The sequence below is a fragment of the Cervus canadensis genome, chromosome 5 (assembly GCF_019320065.1).
Source record: "Cervus canadensis isolate Bull #8, Minnesota chromosome 5, ASM1932006v1, whole genome shotgun sequence".
Lineage (NCBI taxonomy): Eukaryota > Metazoa > Chordata > Mammalia > Artiodactyla > Cervidae > Cervus > Cervus canadensis.
Genome location: NC_057390.1, coordinates 96,429,524 through 96,447,299, shown reverse-complemented (window position 1 = coordinate 96,447,299; position 17,776 = coordinate 96,429,524). Strand labels below are relative to the sequence as shown.

At 57.9% G+C, this 17,776-nt stretch overlaps 1 protein-coding gene across 1 annotated transcript; it reads left to right on the top strand.

Annotated features, from left to right (window-relative positions):
* Positions 1-584: 584 nt before the first annotated feature.
* On the top strand, positions 585-14,856 carry FAM78A (family with sequence similarity 78 member A). The gene is made up of 2 exons (XM_043469870.1): positions 585-1,628; positions 11,815-14,856. Exons 1-2 carry the CDS (start codon positions 1,306-1,308, stop codon positions 12,341-12,343), a joined length of 852 nt encoding a protein of 283 aa, XP_043325805.1. The 5' UTR covers positions 585-1,305; the 3' UTR covers positions 12,344-14,856.
* Positions 14,857-17,776: the final 2,920 nt, after the last annotated feature.

The following is a 17,776-nucleotide window of genomic DNA, read 5'->3' as shown; positions in this document are numbered from 1 at the left end:
AGCGCGCCGGACGCGCGGGGATCGGGGGGCCACTCGGGGCTGGCTAGAGGGGCATAAAAGCGGCGGGGCAGGGCACTGCGCCCTTCGGGAGCCCGGGGAACCCTGGCTCGGGAAGGGGCGTGCGTCCGACCTGACCGGCCTGCAGGGTTGCCCTGCGCCCCTCGTTGGGGGGAGGGCCCGGAGGGAGTCTGACCGGGAAGGGTCGCCGGCGGCGAGGAGGTGGAGGCAGTGCCAGGACCCAAAAGTCCACGAGGCCCACTGCAGTGCCAGGTGCTGGCCTCCCCCTCCCCGACCCCGCCTCCGGGCCGCGAGGTGTCAGCGGAGATGTCACGGGCGGCGATTATTCGCTGGTGCGCGCGGTCGTGCGGCCGCCACTGACGGGGCGGGCTGGTGTTGGGGGGTGGCCGCCGCCTCCGGGGAGACCGCCCAGAGGTGCGCGGTCAGCTCCGCAGCCCGCGCGCCCCGCACACACGCGTCGCCGCCCCGCGCGTCCCCCGCAGCAAAGTTCGGCTCAACTTTGAGGCGGGCCTTGACGCCCTGTCCCTTCCACCTCCTCCCCCCCAGGTCCTCGGCGGCCGCGGCGAACCAGGCGGCGGCCCGAGCGCAGCCCCGGGGGCCCCCCGCACGGCGGCGGCGGCGGGCGGCGACAGCGACAGCGGCGAGGGGACGCGGCGCGCCCGCGTGGGGGCGTCGGCCCGCGCCCGCGAGTGGGCGCCGACGGGGACCCCGCGGGCGGCCCGCGCAGGGCGTTCGCCTTCCTGGAAGCTCCAGAGGGCCCGCAGACCTCGGCCGACTGAACAGAAACTGCTTTCCCATTGATTCGACCGGGCCGGGCCAGCGGCCGGGTGCGTGTGCCCGAGCGCGTGCGGAAGGCAGAAGGGCAGGAAGTCGGTCTCTGGCAGCCAGGGTGGCGGCACCGCGCAGGGGACGCAGCCTTCCTTATTTATGTGTCTGCCGGCATTTGCCTTCTTCGCCCGAAGACTTCAGGGAGCGTCTCAGAGCTGCGTTCCCCGCGTGTGAGGCACGGGAAGGGCTGGATGTCTGAACAACATGCTTATCCATTAACCTCCAAACTTTCCTTTTTTTAACCCAAAGAATATCGGTGATTTTTGTTCACTGCTCGCAGAAGAGAGAACCTAGGGCCCTTGAAATGCAGCAAAATCCTTATTTATAAAGTGGCCCCGCGGTAGTGATATGCGAACCCCCCGGACTCAGTGAATCTTCTATCCTATGGATACCGGTCTTGGGATTTGAGATTGAAGATCTGTACTGTCTGCACTGGGTCCGGCGGCCTCCATCCTGTCAATGCCCAGCTTCCCCTGGGACTGCTGGTCTTCCCTGGAGATCAGAGCGGTCCTGTGTGCCATGGGCTGCATTCAGAGCATCGGAGGCAAAGCCAGAGTCTTCCGGGAAGGCATCACGGTGATCGATGTGAAGGCCTCTATCGACCCCATCCCCACCAGCATTGATGAGTCCTCCAGCGTGGTGCTCCGCTACCGGACACCCCACTTCCGTGCCTCGGCCCAGGTGGTCATGCCGCCCATCCCCAAGAAGGAGACCTGGATAGTCGGCTGGATTCAGGCGTGCAGCCACATGGAGTTCTACAACCAGTATGGGGAGCAGGGCATGTGAGTACTGCTTAAGAGCAAGCTTCGGGGAGGGAGCCGCTTGAGAGGGGAAGGGGGAGGTGGGGGGCTAGAGAGGGGTCTCTCCAGGGCCAGAGGGAAGCATGAGGCAGACGTGGAAGTGCTCTCTGAGTCCTCCTCGTCCAGGCGACCTAGAGGGCTTGCCTGTTGATTGAGATCGGGGTCACGGCTCTGGGACCTTCCCTTCCACTGTCCCTGGCCTCCTCCCCTGGGGTTCCCATCTCCCTCCCCACAAGATGCCCAGGAAGCAGAGGGACCCTCCACTGGGAGCCTCTTTGGCAAAGCAGGCGTGCTGTCCCGGGTCACTGGAGGGGCTGGGGCTTGGCCCGGCTCAGGCCTCCGCCGGCCCACGTGGTCATGGTGAGCACTCGGAAGGAGAGACGGGCCTCCACAGCCTCCAGCCTTAGCGTGCAGGGCTCTGTGTTGGGCCTGATCTTGGCCCCCGGCATTTTCGGAGGCACATCAAGACCTGGGGTGGCAGGTGCTCTTTTCTGTTCAGGACGGAGTTTTGTTGCAGAGGGTTTTAGAAACGCGGTTTGCATTGCAGTGCAGTGTTTCTCTCCGGGGCAGAAGTCCACTTTCTGTGAACCTCCATCGTCAGTGTACAGAAGGCTCCAGGGGGCCCCTAAGAGCTGAGAGGAGCCCACGGGCCTCTTCTCTCCAGCCCTGTCTGTAGAATGTCCCCAGGATAATGTAGCGCTCAGTGTGGCCCCCTGGGATCCTGGCAGGTGCCCTGATCTTGGAGATGGTCACCCTGAGTGTGCAAAGAGCAGCGGTAGACAGAGAGGGAAGTGGCTTAACTTGAAGGGCTGCCTAAGACAGGGTGAGGACAAGAGCCGTTTCTGAGCACGAGGAGGCTTCTGAGGTCACCAGACAGCCCCCAGCTAGACCCCTGGGAGTGGTCATGGATGCTCACCCACAGCCTCTTGGGATCCACCCCTGCAACTCACCTCCCCCATCCTGTAGCAGACTTGCCCTCTGACTTGAAACTGATTTAAGAACCCCCCGGGGCCACCTGAAATTAGAGAGGATGGGGAGGGGACACCAAATCTTGTGGCTTCTCCAGTTGTGACTCTGATGTTACAAGGACAACAGGAGGATCATGGAAAAACTGAAAACTAGGTGTAACCATGGCCACCCCGAGAGGCACGTGGGCCATATCTGGACACTCGTCGGCTCCCCACTGTCTGCCTGACATCTCTGCTGCAGGTCTGACTCTCCAAGTGGTTATTAAACCAGGCGGGGCTGTGGGGGTGGGAGCTGGCTTTCCATCCCAAGAGGGGAAACATGCTTCTTAGTTACTTGGTGTGGACCTTTCCTTAGAAGCCTTAAGCCCAAAGCATTCTCAGGCTTTGCAAGGCATTTGGGACAAATGGCAAGACACAAAGGTTTTTTTAGGCTTTTAGGCTAAGCTTGTTTTCTTCCCGAGAAAGAATAGGGAAGTCAGAGGGTCCTTCTGAATTTGGAAAGTTCCGTCCTCCTCCTGTGAGCGCCAGGAAGAGGAAAGTTGGGGAGAGTTGAAGGGACTGAGTTTTGCGGAGTTGGACGTGCTGTGTGGCGGGGGAGGGGGCAGGCCTGGCCTGGAGCCTCGGTTTCCCCACCCGTGAGTCTTCAAGGCCTTGGGCTACCTGCGGTGGCTCCAGGTCCGATCGGGCACTGCGGCCGGAGGCAGGCCTGCATCGGGAGACCCGAGCTGACCTTTGTCTGTGCCAGTCCTTGGTTCCTGGTTAGAGGAACCGAGTGCACACCTAGACTGCAGTCAAGCGGACCTGGGCACCAGTCCAGGCTCTGTCCCTTTCCAGGGTGTGACCTTAGCCACCCTGACTCTCGGTTTCCTCGTCTGCAAATCGGGGCCACTCATAGGCCTTGCAGCATGGGCTTATTGAATTACGGGACACGACATTGGTCAAGCTGTCGGCTCTGTGCCAAGCCCACAGTAAATACTGCAGGTGACTTGTCTTTAACGCTGTTGTTACTATGATGATCCTTCTGTCAGATGGGGAGTGGGTGATGGGACCTGTAAAAAGAATCGTGGCTGAATTCAGACAGATGTAAATTACTCCTCGTGCTGAATTTTCTCCCTGGCCCAGGTCTTCCTCTTTCACACAGAGCCCATTCCCTGACTTAAGAATTTAACAGTTAACACTGTAAGTCACGCATGATTTGAGTTTTCAAGTGGCTGAAGGCTGTTTTCTTTGTTCTCTATGGGTTTCCTTTTGTTCTCTCCCCTTCTTGGAACATGCCTCAACGTAGGGACCCCTGTGTCCCACGGACCTCCTTCTCCAGGGTCCACTGAGGCCCCGATGGAGATGGGACCAGCCCTAGAGAAAGAGCAGAGTTGGAGGCTCCCTGGAAGGGCAGGAGGGACTGGCCAATAATGAGTTCAGTCTCTGGGGTCAGGATGACCCCAGTGCTGGCTCTGGGGCCTCGGCAAGTTGCCTCTTGGAGGTTAGGTTTTGCCATCTGTGGATGGGGAGTTAGAGTGCCCGTGGGTTGCTGGGAGGATTCGAGGAGAGGACAGCTGTAGGTGACTGCCCTGTGGCTGAAATGCACAGTTGGAAACTGCTTGATTATTAATCAACAAAACTGTATTAAGAAACCGAATTACCAAGTAGCATGGTTCCTCTGGCCGGTGGGGAGGCTCTGGTCTCCAGAAAAAGCCTGGACAGCTGTGCCTGCTTGAGTGTCAATGGAAGCATTTTTTTTCTTCTTCTTTTTTTTTTTTTTTGCTATGCAGCATGTGGGATCTTCGTTCCCTGACCAGGGATTGAACCCACATCCCTTGTATTGGGAGCTCAGAGTCTTAACCACTGGACTGCCAGCGAGGTCCCAGATGGGAGCATTTTGATAGGATGAAAAGACTCTTCCCATCTTCCCTATCCCAAACCTCCTGTGATAACGAGGCTTCTTCACTTGTTTAAGCCCCGTGATGGGAAGGAAAACAGGGGTGGTGAGAGGTGGGTGACCCGCAGCCTCAGGCTGCCTGGAGCTGCCCCTTAACTTTGCTGGGTCGGGGGCTGTGCCGTGCTTTGCAGGATATTGAGCAGTGTCCCTGGTCTCTGCCCACTCAATATGCCACCCTCCCCCTGCCCTAACAGCCAAAAATGTCCCCAGACACTGCCTGATGTCCGCAGGAGGCGTGACAAGTCACCCCGATTGAGAACTGCTGGGCTAGACCCAGGCAATTGGAAGCCTTAAAATGAAGCCCTCCTGGGCTTTAAAGGCCTTGGGGAGGGGTCGGCCAGGTAGCAAAGGTTAGGTTAGGGTTTCTGTTCTTGTATTAAAAATATTAATTCCAAATACTTAACCAAAACCCGTAATACCCCTAAACATTATCCCTGCTTGAAATTAATCTCTAATCCAGGAGGAGAACCCTTTTGAATGACATTGTGGGTTGGAAATGTTTGCAGTGGAACAATGCCACACGCCAAACCCCAGTAATGCCCCGGCTTAAAGACGAGAGCTAGAAAATGGTGAGTTTCTTGTGCCAGCTTGAGAGGATTCTATATCGTTCGGGGTTCAGCCCACATTGCTTTAAAAGCTACCCCCCCAAAAAAAAAACTGTCGGAGACGCCTGCCTCCACAGCCCCATCCTCCGCAATCCTCAGCTGCCACCTGTCAGCTGGCACAATCTTCCAAGTGACAAGTCCCAATTTCTCCCCTGTGTGTGGGACGCTTCACGTTATCCCTAATTTGCCCTCCTGCTGCAGCCCCCAGGGAAACTGGCCCATGGCCAGAGTCAAAGTCGAGGCTGGCTCTGGCTCCCGGTTTTGCCAAAGGGCAGGCTTGGGGTGAGGGGAGGAGAACAGCTCAAGAGATGGGGGTCTCTCTGGATTGACAATGCCACCTGCCCATGCCCTTGTCCAGCAGGGCGTGGCCTCCCCAGCTCCACCATCCACAGGTGTGGCAAGCTTGGGCCAGGTTCCCAACCTTTATGAGCCTCACTGTTCCCAACTGTGAAATGGGGTTGTTGAGGGACTAAATGAGCTGGTGCCTGACGAGGACTCAGCACAGTGCCTGCATATACAAAACACTGGTTGCATAGTTGCTATCCCTACCATAACTAGCAATCATTCATCATCAATTACACAGTGCCCGGCAAGGAATCAGTACAAATTGCGGTGCTCTTCTTCTTTTGGGTTGGATTTCCCACACCTGCCTAGAGCACGGGAATCTCTGGCAGTGGGACCTCTCAGGGATTTTCAGTTGGACCTGGGATGACATGAACTGTCACAGGCTGACGAGGCCAGTGGGAGAGGGCTGGGCTGGGGTGGAGGGGCCTCTGCCCGGCTCCCCGGTCTCTCTCTGGTCTCCCAAGGACTCCAAGAGGTCCTCACTGATGCTGAGGCCGGGGCTGCTGAGACCCGAGGCCACTTGCCCGAGGAGGCTTGCTCTGCTTCAGCGGGTGTGGGGTGGGGTCAGGAGGCATGGCCTGGTGACCACGTGGCCTCTTCTTGCGGCCCAGGCCTGCCCCGGGGGCCGGGCAGAACAATTGGGGACGGTACTTCCTCTCTGTGCCCGGAAGGCGGCCTCCCCCATCTACGGGCCGTGGTGGAGGCCGGAGAGGGAAGTCCTTGTTTCCAGGCTTTAGGGTGGGAGGAAGTTGGGGGCGGGAGTACTGCCCGGCCTCAAAAGTACTGCCCCTGGACCTACCCCCGCCTGGCGATCATGCCCACCCTCACCTTCTGAGGGCGGAAAACAGAAGCTGGCATCTCCCGGGCCGTGTGGGGAGGCACCGGCTGCCGCCATGATCGGGGAGTGGCAAATGAAACGGGGAGATGCTTTTTTTCCCCCTGCTGATAGGATCTGGGTTAAAAATGGAAAGGGTCAGTAATGCCTGGTGTGAGGGGTACAATGTGGGCAGCTTCTGGAAGATGAGCTTTCAGAATTCCAAGTACATGGGACCTTCAACTCTGGCACTGTGTTGGGTTGGCCAAAAAGTTCGTTTGGGTTTTTTGTGTTGCGGAAAGGCCTGAACGAACTTTTTGGCTAACCCAGTAGTTCTGGCGTCTGTCTTAACAGAAACTGAGCCCTGGCCTGGTGCCTGGCGGGTAGTAAGCACATAAAAAGTCTACTGAACAGACGAATCAATGAATACATGAATGGAAGGAGCGGGGCAGAAAGGACGTGTGTGGGGGCAGAAACTCCGGCCCCGGCCATCATGGCAAAGAGCCACGAACACCCCCAGTGTCCTGTCTCCAGGGCAGAGGATGGCGAGGCTGCTACATAGGACGAGGAGGGGCTCGAATCAAGATTCTGTATCATGTGATCATCACTAAAAACTCGACTGTATACTGGGTGTGTGCTGGGAGACAGCTTCAGAAGGATGTTTACCAGAGTGGGATGTGGTGAGTACCCTTGGGGAGGGAGGGGTGGCCCGGAAGGCAGGACTCTCGTTTCTCACTTTAGGTACTTCTCTATGGCTTGCTTTTTAAAAGCAAAACAAAAACACAGCTTTTATAACTGAAAACTAAAACAGGTGCTGTTGGGCCCTTTCCGCCACGTGGCGGGCCCTGGGACTGTGGCCCGGGCAAACAGGGAGGGGTGAGGTGGGAGGAAACAGCGGTCACAGAGGGGTCACACCTCTGGCCTCTGGGCACCTCTGGTTTCCTTCCCTCTCTACCCACAGGCCTTTGAGCAGAGCCAGCTTGGGGCTGGTGGCGGGGCCTGGGGCCATAGGGTGACCCTCCCCAGCCTCTGTGGGCACCCTTTGGCACAGCCTCAACCCCTTCTCTGGCCTGCAGGGAAGGCCTTTTGTAACCCCTTCAGACTCACTCCCCATCCGTCACACTGCTCGGAGCGTCCGTGTGTGTGTGTGTGTGTGTGCACGCGCACGCGTGCGGGGGGCCCTCGACTTCGCCTGCATCTGACTTTCAGGGCCGTGGGGAGGGGTGTCACGGCAGATTTAACGGGGTTGGAGGAAGGAAGCGTGCCATCGGATTTGTGTTCTTAAAGATCGCTTGTGCTTCCGGGAGGAGAGCTTGGCAGGTGGCAGGAGGAGACCTGGGAGAGGTGAAGAGTCGTGGCCAGGGATGAGGCGAGGGGGTGCGGGGGCAGTCTGGAGGTGAGAAGGGGGAGTCAGGGATGGATTCGGGCGTCCAGAGGGTGCAGGGCCCCTGACATAGCTGATGACCAGGTCCCCACGGCGGCGTGGCTAGCGCCCATGGCAGGTCCCTGCAGACGTGTTAAGTGGCTTTTGGATGGCACTGCAGAAGGAACGGGGGTTGAGGGGAACTCAGGAGTCTGGCTCAGATGTGCTGCCCGCGGGCCCCAGAAAGCATCTGCGGTCCGTCTTGAAGCCTGGACTTGCCTGCTGTCCTCTGCTTTCCCACACCTCCAGGATGAGGGTGGGAGAGAGACGGGAAGCGGGCCAGTTTCCTGGGCGTGGCCATAGCGAGGTCCTGTGCCCTGAAGGGCCCCCGGCCTGGTGCCAGGCCACTGTCACCACGTGGCAGTTCTTAACTTTTGAACAACTTTTTCACTTCGCGCTGGACCCACACTTCCTGTGGCCACTGTCACCCTGAAGACCAGTGTAGGCTGGTGAGGAAAGGGGGGAGGATACGGGGGAGACCATGTCCCCTGCTCCCCTGTGGGAGGCCTGATAGGACCTGCCCTGGGGTCTGGACAGGAGGCGCTGGGGCAGAGATGGGCGGTTGCTCGTGTTCGCAAATCCCCCTCCTCCACCTAGATCTGGTGGTGGCTGGGCATCTGTGTGGACCCGAGAGCCTTGCCCAGACCTCTCAGTGGCATCTGTAGCTGTACTGTCCTCACCTTGCAAACCAGAAGGCTCAGAGTGTGCAGGGAGTGGAAAACTGAGTGTCTGCCTTGAAGCCCGAGGTCCCTGCAGAACAGGAAGTCTTCGAGGCAGGAACTGTATGGAATTATTCCTTTCAGAGCCCAGATAATCTGGAAACATAAATGAGGTCAGGAGGCCTCAGGTCACATCGGGGCTGGCAAATCCATTAGTGTGAGAGCACGCCTCCCTCAGATGTTCTCCGCGAGTTTGCATGTTTTGCTGTTTATCGCATACCAGGTGGTATGTGTCGACAGGCTTAATCATCACAGAAACCTTGAAGAAGGTGGGTGTGATTACCACAGTGGACCGGCTTGGAGCTGACATCTGTGACTTGACCAAAGCTGGTAGCCAGGGAGATACTGGCCCCGGGCTGGCCCACATCCCTCAGCTACTGTGCCCTTACCCACACCCTCTTGTACCACCTCGACTTGGAGACTGGACCGAGGGGACCAGAGCTAGCTCTGCTGGGCTGCGATGATGTGAAAACAGACGCCCTTGGCCCGGGTTCTGAGTAATACGCCACGTGAGACACGGCTGTCTGCTCGCTCACGGGGACAGTCACTGGTCTGTGACTGAGCCAGCGCCTGGGCATTTGGGGGGGCTGGTAGGGGAAAGGGAACCTGAAGCTTTGGGGTCAGAGGCTGAGACAGAGAGAGGGGGGCCATGTGGGTACCAAGCCTGACTCCCCCAAACAGGCCAGCTCTTAGGAAGTGAAAGGGGGCCTTTGGCGAGATGGCTTTCTGCCTTTAAAAAAAAAAACAACAATTTTTAAGAGTGAAACACCGTGAGAAGGTAGAGTGGGTGCCTTCCAGGAGGCTGGATACAGGTGGGACACGGGCTTCTAGGAAATTCAGGACAGGACCCTGACCCGCTTTTCTGGTCCATGACGGCCATCCCCTCAGGACAGCTGAATCTCCAGGTTCACAACTGTGACCTCTTCCCTTGGAGTCTGATGAGCTCAGGGCCCCAGGCTGGAGACGGCCTATGAGACAGGTGTTACGCTAATTTGTGACCTTTTTAATGATATAAACAGAAAAATTAGCAAAATCACATTCCTAATTATCCCTCCAGTAGTGACCACATTTACTAACTGCTAACATTAAATGATGCATCTCAGGAATGCATTTTTAATTATGATTAAGTTATACATGGGCTTCCCTGGTGGGTCAGTGGTAAAGAATCTGCCCGCCAAAGCAGGAGACGCAGCTTTGATCCCTGTGGGAAGATCCCCTGGAAGAGGAAATTGGAACCCACTCCAGTATTCTTGCCTGGAAATTCCCATGGACGGAGGAGCCTGGCGGGCTGCAGTCCATGCAGTCACAAAGAATCAGACATGACTGAGTGACTAAACAACAAGAAAGATATACATAAAATTTATCATCTTAACTGTTTTTAAGTTCAGTGCTATTAAAAACATCCACACTGTTGTGTGTCTATTTCTAGAAAATTTTTCATCTTCCCCAACTGAGATTGCACCCATGGGACCCTGGCTGCCCATGCCCTTCCCCCAGCCCCCAGCAACCACATCCTGCTTTCTGTCTATGCATTTGAGTCCTCGAGGGACCTCATACATGTGGATTCATACAGCGTTTGTCCTTTTGTGTCTGACTTATTTCACTTCACCTAATGTCTTCAAGGTTCCTCCATGTTGTAGCACATGTCGGAATTTCCTTTTTAAGGGTGAATGATATTGCATTGTAATGGACCGGCCACTTTGTCCATCATCCAGTGATGGACACCTGGGTTTGTTTACACTTTTGGCTATTGTGAACAGTGCTGCCGTGAATAAAAGTGCATTTTGTAATATATATTCTGGAGAGAACTGCTGGTGTACACGGGTGTGCAGAATTCTGGGGGCAAAGCGTCCTGAGTTTTGGTGTGGCAGGTGCCCAGGTCTCACTGCTCAGCTGAATCACCTGGGGAAAAAGACCCCCACCCTCAGCTTCCCTTACTTTACCTGCCTAGTGGGGTGGAGGTGACTGTTGATGAGTCTCCAAGGGGTGGGTTCCCCGGATGCTGCTGTCCAGCCACACATGTCCTCAGAGTGACTTGGGACAGGCCAGTGTCCTCTTCTGTCTGAGAGCTATTATTATAGCAATAGCCATGGTGACAGCAGACCTAGCAGACACCAGTCACTGGCCTTTGTCCTGTGCCCTGCCCTGGGCTGGCGTGTTCCTGCCTGAATCCTTCCATGACCCCAGGTGGGACAAGGAGATGAGTCTGGGGCCCAGGGGGTGCAGGGACTTTGCTCAGGGTGTCACACCAGTGAGAGGGTGGCTGAGACTTTGAGCAAGGCCATTAGGTTTCCTGAGTCCAAACTCCACAGACAGCCTAGCTGCCTTCTTCTGCCCCAGGAAGACTCAGCCCCTGAAAGCAAGACGGGCTGACCAAGTGCTGCTGGTACTCAGCCGGGCCTATAGCTGCAAGTGCTGGTTCCCTGGCAGCTGCAGCAAGGCCAGGAGGCAGGGACTGAGTATGGTGTTTTGAGATGGGCTGGTTAGGTTTTCTTGGTTCTGGTGCCGACTGGGCGGGAGCAATTCAGGCTGTACTGTGCTTCCTCTTCTAGGCGGGCGTGAGCAGAAAGGGAGGGGTACTACCCGTGAAGCTGGCCGTGCTGGGCGGGGGGCCAGGGAGCCCAGACCCACACGTGGTGGAGGAGACGTGGAGGGGAGGGGACAGTCTGAGCGAGGGCTCCGGGCACTGGTTCCTGTGCCTCTGGCCCGGGTGCTAACGCCGAAGCTCAGAGAGCGCGGGCATTTGACCTAGGTCACGTGCTGGTCAATGGAGGGACTGGAATCACTCTTAGATGTGCCGACCTCACGGCCACTGGGCCCTGAAGCTTCCTGTCAGCCCCTAACGCAAGAGAAAGACACTCCCTGCCCCCTGCGCGCCCTGATGTGCTGTGTGTCCAGGAGAGACCCCGACCCCCAGCCTCTCGTGGTTAGCGGCCTCTGCCCTCACTGAAAGCCCGGAGCTGCATGTGGCTGTTCCACCAGCCACCGGGACCCGGGGTGGGGGGCACGGCACAAGTCAGGGCTCCCCGTTACTGCGCGCTGCCCCCAGGCCCCTCCCTGGGACACATCCCCTCAAGGCCAGGGGCAGCCAGGGCTTCCCAAAGTCCAGCCCGGTCTAGAGTGGCTTCCAAGGGGAGACCAATCTGAGATGATGCAAGAGAACAGGATGTGGCTTTTCGGGGGGGGGGGCTGCCAGGTCTAGGGGAGCCCCGATTCCCTCACCTGATGCTGGGTTGTCAGTTTCCTGTCGGCCCTCCCCCCTGCCCCAGAGGTGAGTCCCCGGGACAAAGGGATGCAGACCAGCCTGCTGGCTGACTGGCTGGCTGGCTGGTGATGTAAACTGCCTTCCCATCCTCAGGTCCAGCTGGGAGCTCCCGGACCTCCAGGAAGGCAAGATCGAGGCCATCAGTGACTCGGACGGGGTGAACTACCCGTGGTATGGTAACACAACAGAGACCTGCACCATCGTGGGCCCCACCAAGAGAAACTCCAAGTTCATCATCAGCATGAACGACAACTTCTACCCCAGCGTCACGTGGGCCGTGCCCGTCAGCGAGAGCAACGTGGCCAAACTGACCAACATCTACCGGGACCAGAGCTTCATCACGTGGCTGGTGGCCACCAACACCTCGACCAACGACATGATCATCCTGCAGACCCTGCACTGGCGCATGCAGCTGAGCATCGAGGTGAACCCCACCCGGCCCCTGGGCCAGCGCGCCCGGCTCCGGGAGCCCATCGCCCAGGACCAGCCCAAAATCCTGAGCAAGAACGAGCCCATCCCACCCAGCGCCCTGGTCAAGCCCAACGCCAACGACGCTCAGGTCCTCATGTGGCGGCCCAAGTTCGGGCAGCCGCTGGTGGTGATCCCGCCCAAGCACCGGTAGCAGCCGGGGGGCGCCCGCGGGGCGACACCCGGATGAGGACACCGCTCAAGCGACCCCCCACACGGACTCTGCGGTCATTCAGCGAAATACAACCTTTCTACCTTCTCTGGCGGGGTGGATCTCACTGTGCGAATGCCCCTGGGATGGCCCCACCCCACCCCGCTCCGCCCCCGCCCTTCTGGAACCTGCTTTCCTCGGGGAGGGGGGAGACCCAGGCGGAACCGACCCCCTGCGTGCACCCTCAGGGTCACCCTGGGTCTCCTTTCCTCTCCTCGCAAGATCATTCATTTGCAACAGACACCCTGGAACAACTGCTTTTTCTGTTCTTTTTTTAAAAAAACGCCTCTTCATGAGGTTCAGGGTCTGAGGAGGAGCTGGTGACGAGCCTGGTGGGTGCGGCGGGCCCCTCCAGGGGAAAGACACCCCCCCCCCTTGTCCTCCGTCTTGCGGCCTTATGTAGACTTGCTTTGCCAAACTTTTGCCTTAAGCTGATTTTAAAGGAAAAAAAAAAACCTGGAACAAAGAAAGCAGGATCTCTTTTCTACTGGACTTTGTATCTTCTGCCAGAGGCAAGGGAGGAGGGGGTGGGGAAAGAGAGAGACGCCCCCGAGCCCCTCCTCCTGGGTATTGCCCAGGTGGTCGGGGGTACCAAGGTAGATCTAAAACCAGCTGCTCATTCTTTCGTTTTAGCTGAGCCGAAACCACAGACAGATTCTGCCCCCAAAGTCCCTTCTCTCTGCCACAGGTAGAACCCCATCCCCGACCCCCTGCCTGCAGAGGGGGCTCTGAGCTCGGTTGGGCCCACGGTCCAGCGTCCCACCTCTCTCCACTGCAGCCAGAACTTGCCTTGAGTGGGGCTGGGAGGAGAGAGGGCGGGTCCTGTGAGTTGCAGGTAAGAACCCGGGGAATTTCCAGCATCTTGGTCCTTGGATGGGTCTGTTGGCACATCTCAGCTTTTCTCTTTCCATCCATACTGGTCCCCGACGCCTGGAGGGGGCCAGCCACCCTCCCCAGCTGTAGTTCAGAGGTAAGAGGGCCTGCACCTCCTTGCAGCATCTTCTCAGGGGACGCCCCTCCCAGATACTCTGGGGGGGGGTTGCTGCAGACAGGCTCCAGAAGGCAGACCCCCACTGCCTGTCCTCACAGAAGGGAATGAGGGCCCCCCTAGCTGGGGGATGGTAGTAGGCCTGGGCCCTCTGGAGCCCCCCAGGACCTGGTCCTGAGTGACACCAAGCTTTGTTTTTTTGTTTTTTTTTCATCAGCAACGTCTGCTGCTTGCAGGAGCTGAGGGAACACCCAGCTGAAGCCCCCTTCCTCCAAGCTTGCTAGACTCACAGCGACATCACCTGGGTCCCTCATTCTAACCAATCATAGTCAAGCACAGAAAACTGTCAGATGAGGGAAATAAGGCATTTCTGCTACAGATGAGCCACTTGGAGGAGCCCCAGTGACTGTGGGAGGGTGTGGGTCACTGAGTCCTTGTTCTGCTCCTTTATCCGTGGGATACTGCATTTATTCAAGGGGTGCTTTACTGCCCATCCATCTCCCAAGCCCGCTCCTGATGGGAGGCGGGCAGCTCTCCTGGAACCACTGGATGGGGGAGAACTTGGTGTGGCCGGCGGCCCACCTGGTGCTCGGGGACCCCTGTCAGGCCCCGGGGTTGGGGGGGATTGGGGGGAAATGGCCAGCTTCCCTTGGGTGTGTTTGGAGGGATGCCTGCCACCCAGAGAGGCCACAGCCTCCAGCGAGGGGGATGTGATGGGTCCCAGGCCCCCTGCTCTGGGGACAAGCTGTGGAGGGGCCGGGGTGGTGAAGTCCAGCTGCCATGGACGGGACCTGGCCTCTAGGCGGCGAGGCCCTTCTCTGCACTCAGGTCTTTCTTGCACTAAAAAGGAGAGAGGGCTCTGGGCGAGGGGTCAGGAACCGGAGTGCTGCTTCTGGGCTGGGCCATCGCTGAGGTGTTCTGACGGGAGGAGGGGTGGTCCTGAGCTGTTTGGGGGCAGCGTCTCCCAAGCCCACTGCCCCTGAGAGGGAGCAGGGCCCTCTCGGAGGCCATCACTGCTCCGGCTGCCTCCACCTACCTCCATGCCTACCGCATGCCTGGGCCCCCAGTCAGCTTGCTGCCTGGCTCACCCCCCATCCTCTACCCCTCGCCCCTTTCTCTCTACCCCTCCCGGCCTCTCTAAAGACAGGGCTGGGATGACCCTGGGGAGGCTGGAGGTCCAGCTAAGGATGCTCGACTTAGCCTGGGTCTGGTCCCTCAGCCTCTCGGGTCAGGAGCACAGACCCAGGCTTCTCACCTGGGCTCCCCCCATCCCTCCGGTATCCCCACTCCCCGGCGTGGACACACTCCTTCAGCAATAAGGACCATCCGCGGTCGTGGAGAGTACTGTGAAAGCAAACCAGTGCACTTACCAGGAGGCACAAGACTCTTGAAAAAAAAAAATGTACCGTGAACCTTTTTAAAACAACAGCAACAAATACAAAGAGAAATAAAATGTAATTTTAAAGTAGGCCTGGCTAGGATCTGGATGTTTCTGAAGTGGTGGCTTCACTGTCAAGGGGGCAGGGTGGTGGTGATGGCTCTGTATTTCCAACCTAGGGGGTGAATGTATTTGGGGGTGGTTATATGGCTGGAGCCTGGGGGTTCTGGTGCTAAGGGCATGGAACGAGAACCTAGGAGGAGGCAGGTCACTTTGCCGTCCACAGCCCGGGGACCTTGGTTCCCCACCCACGGCGCCCCTGGGTTGGGGCTGGAGGCTGGATATGGAGCTAGGACTCAGGGACAGCTTGGTTTTCTGGCGAACAAGAGAAACTGTGACAGGAGGGTTAGTGTGTCGACTGGGTCCTTACCCGCAGATTTGCAAACCCATCTTCACGTGGAGACACAGCTGCTAAGTCAAGGTCAACCAAGGACAGGGCCCTGCGCCCTGCCCACACTTGCAGCTGCTGAAAGGGGCTGTGTGGGGCCAGAACCTGATCCTAAATACTGTCGTCTATCGGCAATTTCTTATGGAAGGATGGGAGCTGGGACGGCCCAGAGGCCCTGGAGTGGGTGTGGGCTCTACACGTGGGCCATGGACTCAAGGTCCATGGGCAAGACTCACAACAAGAAGATCGAGCCCCTCTGACCCCACTTACCGTGCATGGAAGATGGGGTGCTCTGAGTAGCCACCCCCTGGCTGACGTGGTGAGAACACCCCATCCCACTTGGGTTCTGGGTGTTACTGAACCCTCTCTACACCCCAGGTGTTATCTTGGTCCCCATTTCACAGATGGGGAAACTGAGGGAGGATGCAAGTGGATAAGCTGACCAAGACCATGCATCTGGGAAGAAGCAGGGCCAGAATTTGAACACCACCCCAAACCTTCCGCTGTGTGCTCTCAACCTCAGTGCATCACTGTGGGGCACACATTTGGTGCCCAATAATGGCGCCTATTAATAACAAGTCCCCTGGTGGTCCAGTGCTTGGGACTCCGCCCTTCCACGGCAGGGGCCGCGGGTTCGATCTCTGGTCAGGGAACTAAGGTCCTGCTGGCCACGCTGGGCGGCCAAAAATTAAAAGCAAAACAGAAACAGAGAAAACAATAAGAAGGCCCCCCTGCTTGTGGCTCAGTCATCCTGGGTTCCCCAGGCAGGAAATGCCTTCCTCCCCCGACAGGAAGTCGTTCTCGGGCCCATGGTGAGCCCGCTGGGTCCCTGCCTGGGAGGGGCCGCCTGCTCAGTGGGCTGCAGAGGTCCCGGGGCCCCATTCAAGACGGCGGTCGTTGGTTTGATGTCTTCCTGGGCTTCCCACATTGCAGCATCCCAACGGCACTCTGCATCCTGTCTCCGGGGTCTGAAACACCAGAGCAGGAAATTGCATAATGGGCCTGGCCGCCCTCCACCCAGATGGCTTATGGGTGGTGCAGTTCGCTGTCGTGGTTTGGCTTTCGACCTTAGAGTCAGCTCCTGCGCTCTGCCCATGAGACCGCGACATGCATGTGTGTGTGTGCTTGCACGCGTGTGAGTGTATGTGTGCACACGTGTGAACAGACAATGGGGTGCAGCCCTGGCTCACAGCAGGAGGAAGCTGGGCTGGACCCCACCAGGGTCTGCAGCTGCTCGGACATTCGCATCTTCACGCTGACATGCGAGGATGCCCAGATGGCTGCCTGTGTTTGGGGGTGACATTTGGGAGGGGATTGTGCAGGGGGAGCGCTTATGAGCATACTGGATTCCAAGTGGCATTTTGTCACTCGGGGGAAGCCTCCAGCCTCTCAGGCTGATAGCAGGTTAAATTTAGAAGCCCCAGACTGGGGTGGACACAGACAGCAGGCTCCTGCCGGCTGTTGCAGCGTCCCATCCCTCAGGAGCCGAGGAGTGGGGAGTCGGCTGTCTGGACCGGTCCAGGCCCACCTGCCCCAAGATACCAAGGAGGAGCAGGTGCACCCAGCCCCCACACCCAGCCTGCCTTCCACCTCTAAAGTCACTTCTGGGTATAGCCCAGCCTCTGCTCTGGACAGAGTCCCTCTAGTTTGGGCCCTGAGGCCTAGAGAAAAGAAAGAAAGAAGTTGCTCAGTTGTGCCCGACTCTTTGTGACCCCATGGACTGTAGCCTATCAGGCTCCTCCATCCATGGGATTTTCCAGGCAAGAGTACTGGAGTGGGTTGCCATTTCCTTCTCCAGGGGATCTTCCCAACCCAGGGATCGAACCCAGGTCTCCCGTATTGCAGGCAGATGCCTTACCGTCTGAGCCACCAGTTTCCCTTGTGGCTCAGCTGAGGCCTAGAGTCTGGAAACCCCATTTGGGTCCAAGAGGGAGACAGCTTTTTGTCAACTACAGAACGCCAGAGGCTGGTGATAACTCTCAAGCCCCTGGACATTTCAAATGGCCCACGTACTCGCTCTTCCCTCGGGCTTGAGTGGTCTCTTGGTCCTTATCTATCCTGCCTGAATGGCCCCTAGGAGACTGTTTCTCTCCTGGTTGGGATCTGGGCCCTCAGTTAAGGCAAATGTCGTAGGTATGGACCACAGTGCACACACACTCTCCACCGAGGAGCCATCCGAATCATCAACAGAACGAAATCCCGCCAAGACGGGCCTCTAAAGAGCGAACGCCTGGTCTGCCGCCCCTTCCCATCCCTGTCGTCGTTCGCTCGGTAAGTCGTGTTCGACTCTGAGACCGCCAGACTCCCCTGTCCACGGGATTCTCCAGGCCAGAGTACTGCAGTGGCTTGCCATGCCTTCTCCAGGGGGCCTTCCCCACCCGGGGGTGGAATCTGTGTCTCCTGAATTGGCAGGCAGATTCTTTACTGCTGAATGACCTGGGAAGCCCCTTCCTGTCCCTATTCATCCATGGTGTTCTTCCTCTTCTATAGATGAGGAGACTGACCCTCCAAAAGGGCTGAGGGCCTTGCTGAAGGTCCCTCAGCTGGGAGGGCGCGGAGCTA